The sequence below is a fragment of the Dryobates pubescens genome, chromosome 14 (assembly GCF_014839835.1).
Source record: "Dryobates pubescens isolate bDryPub1 chromosome 14, bDryPub1.pri, whole genome shotgun sequence".
Lineage (NCBI taxonomy): Eukaryota > Metazoa > Chordata > Aves > Piciformes > Picidae > Dryobates > Dryobates pubescens.
In genome coordinates, this window is record NC_071625.1 from 29747411 (window position 1) to 29758354 (window position 10944).

Genomic DNA, 10944 nt, shown 5'->3' on the forward strand with positions numbered 1-10944 from the left:
CTGAGGGGCCCAGAACTGGACACAGGACTCAAGGTGTGGCCTAACCAGTGCAGAGTACAGGGGCACAATGACTTCCCTGCTCCTGCTGGCCACACTGTTCCTAATACAGGCCAGGATGCCATTGGCCCTCTTGGCCACCTGGGCACACTGCTGGCTCATGTTTAGGTGGCTGTCAATCAGCACCCCCAGGTCCCTCTCTGTTTGGCAGCTCTCAGCCACTCTGACCCCAGCCTGTAGCTCTGCATGGGGTTGTTGTGGCCAAAGTGCAGCACCTGGCACTTGGACTTGTTGAATGCCATCCTGGTGGACTCTGCCCATCTGTCCAGTCGGTCAAGGTCCCTCTGCAGAGCCTTTCTACCCTCTAACTGACCAACATCTGTTCCCAACTTGGTGTCATCTGCAAACTTGCTGATGACTGACTCAACCCCCTCATCCAGATCATCAATGAAGATGTTAAAGAGGATGGGCCCCAGCACTGATCCCTGGGGGACACCACTGGTGCCTGGCTGCCAGCTGGCTGTGGCACCATTCACCACCACTCTCTGGGCTCAGCCCTCCAGCCAGTTCCTAACCCAGCTCAGAGAGCTGCTGTCCAAGCCAGGGGCTGACAGCTTAGACAGCAGTTTACTGTGGGGGACGGTGTCAAAGGCCTTGCTGCAGTCCAGATAGACTCCATCCACAGCCTGCCCCACATCCACCAGACGGGTCACCTGATCATAGAAGGAGATCAGGTTGGAGAGGCAGGACCTGCCCTTCCTAAAGCCATGCTGGCTGGACCTGAGCCCTTGGCCATCCTTCAGGTGCAGTTATTGCCTCCAGGATAATCTGTTCCATCACTTTCCCTGGCACTGAGGTCAGGCTGCCAGGCCTGGAGTTTCCAGGTTCCTCCATCCAACCCTTCTTGTGGATGGGGACCACCTTGGCCAGTTTCAGTCATCTGGGACCTCTGCAGTGAGCCAGGACTGGAGGAAAATGATGGAGAGCGGCTTGGCAGCTCATCTGCCAGCTCTCTCAGCACCCTAGGATGGATCCCATCCGGTCCCATGGACTTGTGAGTGTCCAAGTGGCTCAGCAGGTCCCCAACTAATTCCTCATGGATTTCTGGGGCATTACACTGCTCCCCGACCCTGTTACCCAGCTCAGGAGGCCATCGAGGCAAAGAAGGTGTTCAGGACCTCAGCCTTTTCCTCATCTTCGGTCACCATGTTCCCCTCCAGGTCCAGTAAGGAGTGCAGGTTCTTCTTGCCCTTCTTTTTAGTGTTGATATATTTGTAACAATGCTTTTTATTGTCTTTCACAGAGGTGGCCAGCTTCAGTTCCAACTGGGCCTTTGCCTCTCTAATTTTATTCCTACATAATCTAACCACTTCCTTGAACATACCTGGAGAAGCCTTCCCCTCCTTCCAAAGGTGATACAGCCTCTTTTTTTCCCTTAAATCCTTCAGGAGCTGCCTGTCCATCCAGGCCGGTCGCCTTCCCCTGGGCTCATCTTTCGGCACATGGGGACCGCCAGTTCCTGTGCCTTCAAGAGCTCCTGTTTGAAGCAGCTCCAACCCTCCTGGACCCCTCGGTTCATGAGGGTTGGTACCCAGGGAACTTTACAAATAAGTTTCTTAAAGAGGCTGAAGTTTGCCCTCCTGCAGTCCAAGGTGAAGGTTCTGTTGGTGCTCCTCCCTATCTCCCTGCAGATTGAAAACTTCACTATCTCGTGGTCACTGCACCCTAGGCAGCCTCCCACGGTCACATCTCCCACTAGCCCTTCCCTATTGGAGAGCAGCAGGTCAAGCAGAGCCTGTCCCCTGGTAGGCTCACTTAACAGCTGCGTCAGGAAGCAATCCTCTATCCGCTCCAGGAATCTTCTGGACTGCCTCCTCTCTGCTGAATTAAGTTCCCAGCAGATATCCAGCAGGTTGAAGTCCCCCACGAGGACAAGATCTGATGATCTTGAAACAGCCTCCAGTTGTTTGTAGAATAATTCATCAGCCTCCTCATCCTGGTTGGGTGGTCTATAACAGACTCCAACCAGGATGTCAGATTTGTTGGGCTGCCCTCTGATTTTAACCCACAGGCTCTCAATTCCCTCATCTTCCACCTCAAGCTCTGAGGCAGAAAGTGACTCCCTAATATACAAAGCCACCCCTCCTCCTCTCCTCCCTTGCCTATCCCTCCTAAAGAGCCTGTAGGCCCCCAGTGTAGCACTCCAATCGTGCCTGTTGTCCCACCATGTTTCTGAGATGTCAACGATATCATTGTTGCCCTGGTGGATTAGGACCTCCAGCTCCTCTTGCTTATTGCCCAGGCTGCCTGCATTGGTGTACATGCACTGCAGCTGGGCTCCCCACCTCTCAACTGACCCTGCCTTGTGCCCTACTCTTACCTCTGCAGAGGGACCGATGTCTTCACCCACCCCCTTCAGACCTAGTTTAAAGCCCTCCTAATGAGCCCTGCCAACTCCAGTGCTAGGACTCTCTTGCCCCTCCTAGATAACTGCACCCCATCAGGACCCAGCAGGTCGGGTGCCATAAAAGTGCCATGATCAAAGAAACCAAAGTTCCTCCGCTGGCACCATCCCCTGAGCCACAAAAATAATTATTAGGTCCGGGGGGCGTGGAGGTGGGGCTTAGGGCTCGGGGGGCGGCGCGGCCTCGGGGGGGCCATCGGCGGGAGGAGCATCCCCCCCGCGGCGAAGCGTCTCCATGTGCCGCTGCCTCTTCTGCGTCATCCGGGCCGGCGGCACAAAGGGCTTCGGCTCCTCCAGCCGCAGGTCCACCGAGTGCCTGTAATCGTCACTGGCAGCCAGATCCCGAATGTCCTCTTCGATGAGGAGGTAGGCCATCTTGCCCCCCGTCGCCCTCGTGCTGCTGCTCTGCCAGCCAGTGCTTATCCTGCGGGTCGGCTGCGTACTTAAAGAGGTGGGGATGCTTGATGTAGAGCCGCCCTCTTGTTCCTCCCATCCCGAGAGCCTTGTTTGCTCGAGATCCCAGCACAAAGGTTGTGGTGCTGAGGGCCATGGATTAGCCCCAAGTACAAGGCAGAGTTAGAGAATGGTTGGACTCAATGTCTCAGAGGGCTTTCCCAACCAAGTTGACTCTATTATTGTATGATTTGTAGGTGCAGAGGGCTGGGGTTTATATGTGGCAGTCAGGAGGCCATATTGACACATGTGTCATCACTGGAGGCCCTGCTGAGCAGCCAGTCATGAAGAGCAGGAGAGGAGGTAGGTTCTCTGGGAATGGGATTAGTTGGGGCTGGCTTCGTATTTCCCTTTGTCCAGCACATGCTTCACTGGTAGCACTTCCAAGGCAATGCTCACTTGGTTCTTGCCAATGTCCAGAGGCTATTTGGAGCTGCAATTTTTAATTTCCAGTGTAATTTTACTTTATTCCTTCCCAGATGAGGAGCAAAGGGTTGATGCTTTTGTTAGCAGGCTTTGTCATTCCACCCTGGAGAGCAAATATGATGGGAAGAGATCAGGATATGGCTCCAAAAGCTGTACTGCTGCAAAGTGAGGCCAAGCTAGAGAAAACAGAGGTGAAGGAGATCTCCCCTGCCAGGCTGGCTGGGGAAGGTCTAATGATCTGCCCTGAAGGACACACAAGCAGGAAATCAGGGAAACAGATGGAGCTGTGAGACAGTGAGAGGGGCAGGGTAAAGCTGGTGAGCTCAGCAAACGGGCGCCATTGTTTCCAAAGCCCAGAAGTCCTTCCACAGGAAAGATTGCAATTAGCAGCTGACTTTGGTGTCCTGAAATCTCCACACTCAGGGGTCCTGCTGAGGGATCTGGAATAACAGCTTCCCATGAGATTCATCTGCCCTGGAAATTGTATTTAGCATACCCAAAACACCGTGTGGGAGCTCCTAGCTGGGAGCAGACTTGAGTCACAGAATTACCCAGGTTGGAAGGGGCCTCCAGAGCTTATCATGGCCAACCCCCCTGCAGTCATCAGGGACATCCTCACTAGGTCAGGTGGCCAAGAGCCCTGTCCAGCCTCACCTTGAATATCTCCAGGGATGGAGCCTCAACTACCTCTCTGAGCAGCGTGTTCCAGTCCTTGGCAGGTTCCTTCTCCACAGCCGTGCTGGGACTGTGGGGCGGTGAGCACCCAGCTCCGAGAGAGCCTCTGCTCCCGTCTGACAGCCTCTTTGGACTGGGTTCAGTTCTTGTACAGGCAGGGTGGGAACATGAAAAGTGTCTTCCACCCCAGGCCCGCCTCAGGTGGCAGGACACCCATACCAGAGTGGTATGTTCTGAGCATTGCTTCTGCTTGTTAATCATCCTGGCTCAGAGTTACGTTGGCATCAACACAGCTGCAGTAGGAAGGAAAGAAGGATTGGTGCTGTCTGATTATGTTCTGGTTCACATATAGTCATAGAACCATAGATTGGCTGAGGGTGGAAGAGACCTCAGAGATCAGCTACTCCAACTTACCCACCAGGGGCAGGGACACCTCTCAATTAAACCCAGCTGCTCAAGGCCTCATCAAGTCAGGCCCTGAACACCCCCAAGGAGGATGCACCCACAGCCTCCCTGGGCAGCAAAATAGCTGTCTGGTACTGGGAATGATTAGTGCATTCCATCACTATTACCTGTCCTTATGACTTTACTGACACTGCTTGGTACCTTCAAGCCACCCTGAGGGGCTGGGCAGCCCAGCACTGTTCAGGCTGGTTCTGGTAAGCCAATTTTTCAGCTCACAGCTATTAAGGACTTCTGAGAAATTGCATCCCCATTACTGAGATGAGGAATTGGATCATCAGCTGATCTGGTTGATGTGATTGGACACGGTCTCTTCTTCTCATAGCAAGTCTCCCTCTAAGCTGTGAGGGGAGAATCCTAATGGCCATGAAAAGGCCCAGCTGCAAATTAGCAACAAAAGCTTTCAGGCTCATGAGGACAGTGTAAGTGCTTAGACTAATGCAAAAAGAAAGGGCCAAGTCTGTAGTCCACAGAGCAAATTCTGTATTCTGGATTTCCCCATGCACCTGAGGAGGTCTGGGACACTCTGCCAATGCCTGCAGAACTGATTGCTGGGATCTCTCCATTATGTATTTCCAGCATGTAAGAATAATTTCAGCTGGACTGTGTACAAACCATTTCAGAGATCCACTGAGCAGGAAAGCAGCATGTCACCCAGCTCTGCCCTCCAGCAGTCTGCACATCAGCACATTTTTTAAATAATGTTCAGCAAGTTATGCCACAAAAGCCAAAATTGCAAAGAATTGCACTGTGACAGCTGCTTCCACTTCCAGTCCCTCCCCAACCTACCAGATCTTTCCTTAGTGCTTGGCTGTTGGCTGCAATGTAAATCCTAAGACTCGTCGCATGATGTGCTACCTCCTGAGTGCCAAAAGGTTCTACAGAGCTATTGGACAGGTTGGATCCACGGGCTGCAGTCTGTGTCACAAGATTCAACAAGGCCAATGCTGCACTTGGGTCACAACAGCCCCAGGAATGCTCCAGGCTTAGGGGCAGAATGGCTGGCAACTGCCCAGCAGAGAACATCTGGGGGTGCTGGCTGACAGCCGGCTGAAGGTGTGCTCAGGTGGCCAAGGCCAGCAGCATCCTGGCCTGGACCAGGAACAGTGTGGCCAGCAGGAGCAGGGCAGGGATTGTCCCTCTGTACTGAGCACTGGTGAGGCCACACCTTGAGTCCTGGGTTCAGTTTTGGGCACTGCAGTGTGAGAAGGGGAAGGGTGGGTAGGACAGGGCTGGTGAGGAGCAGCTGAGGGAGCTGGGGGTGTTTAGTCTGAAGAAAAGGAGGCTCAGGGGAGGCCTCATTGCTCTCTGCAACTCCCTGAAGGGAGGTTAGAGTGAGGTAGGGGTTGGTCTCTTCTCCCTAGTAAAAAGTGATAGAATGAGAGGAAATGGCCTCAAGTTGGACCAAGGGAGGATTAGGTTGGACATTAGAAGAAAACTCTTCACTGAAAGGGCTCTCAAAGACTGGCACAGGCTGCCCAGGGGGGTGGTTGAATCTCCATCCCTGGAGGTGTTTCAAAGAAGCAGAGATGTGGTGCTGAGGGCCATGGTCTAACCCCAGCCTTGGTAGAGCTGGAGAATGGTTGGACTCAATGATCTGAAAGGGCTTTCCCAGCTAAGATGATTCTGTTATTGTATGAAACAATTCATGTCTAAGCTGACACCTATGATCTCCTCAGTGAGAGTCAACCAACCAATCTGAACATATTTTAGGGTGTTCTTCAGTCTCAGCTCCACAATCAGTCTGTCTCCACAGTAATCATGTAAGAAGCCATATGTGCAGCCCTGCAGTAAGTGCAAGCAGCACTGTGTGAAGTAAATGATAGCTTTTAATTCTAGCTACAGAGATGACCAGGTCCTGCCCTGGCAAACTCTTCCTGATGCTGTGGTCCATCCATGGTAGATGGCATTAGCTCAAGGGATTATGAGTTTTGCAGTTTGAACTCTCTTGCAAGCCATCTAGGATGGAATGTAATTAGGCCTCCAGCCAGCACAAGTGCCTTTTCCCTCCACTCCCACATGCTAACATGGAGACTCCTGACAGCAGTCCAGGATAGGCTCAGCTGAAATCTACTGTTTCTTAGCTCACCACAGTCATACCAGCTGGATGCCTACCAAAAGCCAGTTTTTCAAGCTCAAGACAGGTTTATGGCCCTGTCTTGCAGCTACAGCTCCTCTGCACCTGCAGCTCCTACACTGCTCTTAGCCAGGCTGCTCAGACAGATCCCAAACCTCTCCAGGGACAAAAACTCCCCTGCCTCATTAGGCAGCCTGCTCAGAAAGTCCTGTGTGGGAAAAACCTGTTTATAATGGCTAATTGCATGGATGTTCACACAGTTCAGATGAGATCACTCCAAATTCACTGCAACACCCAACCAGAATAAGTTTCCAAAACTCCATGAGCAGCCCCAGATGATGTCAATGGTCCATGTCCAAGTGGAGGCCAGGGACAAGCAGGGGCCAGGGGTCAGCACTGGGACCAGGCTTGTTTAACATCTGTGTTGGTGCCATGGACAGTGGCACTGAGGCACCCTCAGCAGGGTTGCTGGTGACACCAAGCTGTGTGGTGCTGCTGACAGCTGGAGGGAAGGATCCATCCAGAGGGACCTGGACAGGCTGCAGAGCTGGGCCCATGACTGCCTCCTGAGGTTCAACAAGACCAAGGGCAAGGTACTGCAGCTGGGGCAGGGCAATCCCAGGCACTGCTACAGGCTGGGCAGGGACTGGCTGGAGAGCAGCCCTGAAGAAAAGGCCTTGGGGGTACTGGGGGAGGAGAAGCTCAACAGGAGCCAGCAGGGAGCACTTGCAGCCCAGAGAGCCAAGCAGAGCCTGGGCTGCAGCAAGAGAAGTGTGGCCAGCAGGGCCAGGGAGGGGATTCTGCCCCTCTGCTCCATTCTGCTGAGACCACAGCTGGAGCTCTGGGGCCAGTTCTGGAGCCTCTGTGCCAGGAAGGATCTGGAGGTGCTGGAAGGTGTCCAGAGAAGGGCCAGGAGGAGGAGCAGAGGGCTGGAGCTGCTCTGCTATGAGGACAGACTGAGGGAGTTGGGGTTGTGCAGGCTGGAGAGGAGAAGCCTCCCAGGAGACTTTCTTGTGGCCTTCCAGTATCTGAAGGGGGCTGCAGGAAAGCTGGGGTGGGACTTTTGAGGGTGTCAGGGAGGGATAGGACTGGGAGGGATGGAGCTAAACTAGGAATGGGTAGATTGAGATTGGCTGTGAGGAAGAAGTTGTTGCCCATGAGGGTGGTGAGAGACTGGCACAGGTTGCCCAGGGAGGTGGTGGAAGCCTCCTGCCTGGAGGTGTTTGCAGCCAGGCTGGAGGTGGCTGTGAGCAACCTGCTGTGGTGTGAGGTGTCCCTGCCCATGGCAGGGGGTTGGAACTGATTGATCCTTGAGGTCCCTTCCAAGCATAACAATTCTATGGTTCTATGAAGGGTGCTTTAGATACATTCTCTTAAGCAAGGCTGTGCTAGAGATGGGTACAGGATGCCTGTCTGAGGATGATGCTTCCCCAGCAGATTGCAGGCTGCAGTGAACAGGAGGTTCTCACTGAAAGAGACTTTGTGACAACCCCCTGACAGAGACATTTGCCAAGCTATTGATCCAGATTTATTCTGGGCTTGAACTTTGAGGTATTTCCTGTCCCCCAAGGAGCTCAACTTCTTCCTGCTTTCTGTCTGTATTCCCAGAGTTATTCTCTGTAATCAAAAAATAAATCATGAGCTGCTGAATAAAATATTACAGACCTTCATGTCTGAGTTGAAGTTAAAACACTGCACAAGAAGAAGGGGAACAGATGCTGATGAATGGCTGCAAGCTGTTTAGATTGGATATCAGGAAGAAATTGTTCCTGCAAGAGTGGTCAGGCGCTGGGACAGGCTGCCCAGGGAGCTGGGGAGTCACCAGCCCTGGGGGTGTGCAAAAATGTGTGGATGTGGCAACTCTGGGACATGGGCTGGTGGTCATGGAGGTCTTCAGTGGGAGGTTGGACCTGGTGATCTTAGAGGTCTTTAACAACCCTTATGATTCTGCAATGCAAAGTTTCATCTCCTGACAGCTGGCATCAGCAGAGATCTCATGATGTGGCTCCCAGCCTGAAAGGTAGCAGGCAGGCTTTTGTGCACAGTGCAGTGATGGCCTGTCAGGGGGTTGGACTCAGTGCCTTCTGACAGAGACTGTCAGCAGGATGCTGTGAGCTTTCAGCCTGCTGATGTGTCTGGCTGTGTTTAAGTGGTAGGCATAAGGGATAGACAAATAAAGGCTGAAATCTGGATCCATCCATTGGACAACTGGGAGGTGCTGCCTGCCCGCTGTGCAGTCTTTCTGCACACCCAAATCCCAGCCCTGCTCTTCCCACAGTGTTGCTCTGGTGTCACTCATAGAATCACAGAATGTTCCAGGCCAGAAGGGACCTCCAAAGCTCATCCAGCCCTACCTCCCAGCAGTCAGCAGGGACATCCCCAGCTAGATCAGGTTGCCCAGGGCTTCATCCAGCCTCACTTTAAATATCTCCAGGGATGGGTCCTCAAGTACCTCCCTGGGCAGCCTGTTGCAGTGTTCCACCACCCTCATGGTGCAGAACTTGTTCCTAACATCCAATCTCAATCTGCTCTGCTCTAGTTTGAAGCCATCATCCTATTGCTGCAGGCCTTTGTGAAGTCTCTATCTATCCTTCTTGTAGGCCTCTCATCCTGTCCCTGCAGTCCTTTGCAAACAGTCTCTCTCCATCCTTCCTGCAGCCCTCTTCAGTTACTGGAAGGCTGCTTTCAGGTCTCCCTGGAGCCTTCTCTTCTCCAGGCTGAACACCCCCAGCTCCCTCAGCCTGGCCTTGTAGCAGAGCTGCTCCAACCCCCTGATCATTTTTGTGGTCCATGTTTACAACTGACATAGAGGAAGCCACATAGTCCTCATTCAGCAGCACCCTGAGGGGCATGAGCAGTTGGTCACCAACCCAAGAGAAATCAAAGTCCTGGTGATGCCAGGCTGGTGCTTCCCTGCAGTGCCAAAGGAATGGATGAAATGCCAGTGGTGCTAACTGGCAGCAGCAGCCCAGCCTGCTGGCAGCTTGTGCTGAGTATTTCTGCTGAAGATTTTCAAGGCCTGTCTTGGCAGTGCGATTTTTTTAGTAAGACACAGTGCAAGCTCAAAATAAAGCACCTCCTCAGAGCTCTGTATCTTCAGTCCCCTCTGCAAATGCTCTGCTTTAAAATAGAAATTTACCTCTGCACCTAGAATAGAAATCTCTACTAGACAGGCACACTGGAGAAAACAGCCCTGCTGGACAGGCATCCTGGAGAACACAGCCCTGCTGGACAGGCACCCTGGAGAAAACAGCCCTGCTGGACAGGCATCCTGGAGAAAACAGCCCTGCTGGACAGGCACCCTGGAGAACACAGCCCTGCTGGACAGGCATCCTGGAGAAAACAGCCCTGCTGGACAGGCACCCTGGAGAACACAGCCCTGCTGGACAGGCATCCTGGAGAAAACAGCCCTGCTGGACAGGCATCCTGGAGAACACAGCCCTGCTGGACAGGCATCCTGGAGAACACAGCCCTGCTGGACAGGCACCCTGGAGAACACAGCCCTGCTGGACAGGCACCCTGGAGAAAACAGCCCTGCTGGACAGGCACCCTGGAGAACACAGCCCTGCTGGGCAGGCACCCTGGAGAACACAGCTCTGCTGGACAGGCACCCTGGAGAACACAGCCCTGCTGGGCAGGCACCCTGGAGAACACAGCTCTGCTGGACAGGCACCCTGGAGAACACAGCTCTGCTGGACAGGCACCCTGGAGAACACAGCTCTGCTGGACAGGCACCCTGGAGAACACAGCCCTGCTGGACAGGCACCCTGGAGAACACAGCCCTGCTGGACAGGCATCCTGGAGAACACAGCTCTGCTGGGCAGGCACCCTGGAGAACACAGCCCTGCTGGGCAGGCACCCTGGAGAACACAGCCCTGCTGGGCAGGGAACTGCTAGAGCAGGTCCAGAGAAGGCTGGAGAATCTCTAAAGACAGGCTGAGGAAGTTGGGGTTGTTCAGCCTGGAGAAGGGAGGGCTCCAGGGAGACCTTAGGCCTTCCTGTATCTGAAGAGGTCTACAGAAGAACTGGAGAAGACTTTGGCAAAGACATGGAGTGACAGGGTGAGGGGTGATGGCTTCAGACTGGAAGAAGCTCCATTTAAGAGAGACAAGAGGAAGAACTTCTTCCCCATGAGGGTGGAGAGAAACTGGAGCAGGTTGCCCAGGGAAGCTGTGGAAACTCCAAGCCTGTAAGTGTTAAAAACCAGGTTGGATGGGGCCTTGAGCAACCTGCTCTACTAGGAGGTGTCCCTGCCCATGGCAGGGGTGAAATTAAACCATCTTTGAGGTCTCTTCCAGCCCAACCCATTCTCTGTTTCTGTGACTCAGGACACAAACTCTCATCCTTGGTTACTACTATGAGACAATTTTCTGGAGCTGAATGCAAACTT

The 10944-nt window shown here is 53.4% G+C and overlaps 1 protein-coding gene across 1 annotated transcript; it reads right to left on the reverse strand.

Moving 5' to 3' along the window:
- Positions 1-2620: 2620 nt before the first annotated feature.
- Positions 2621-3011, reverse strand: LOC128897787 (deoxynucleotidyltransferase terminal-interacting protein 1-like). The gene is given in 2 exon segments (XM_054167212.1): positions 2621-2855; positions 2857-3011. Coding segments are annotated over 2 exon segments (390 nt in total).
- Between the last annotated feature and the right edge of the window lie 7933 nt (positions 3012-10944).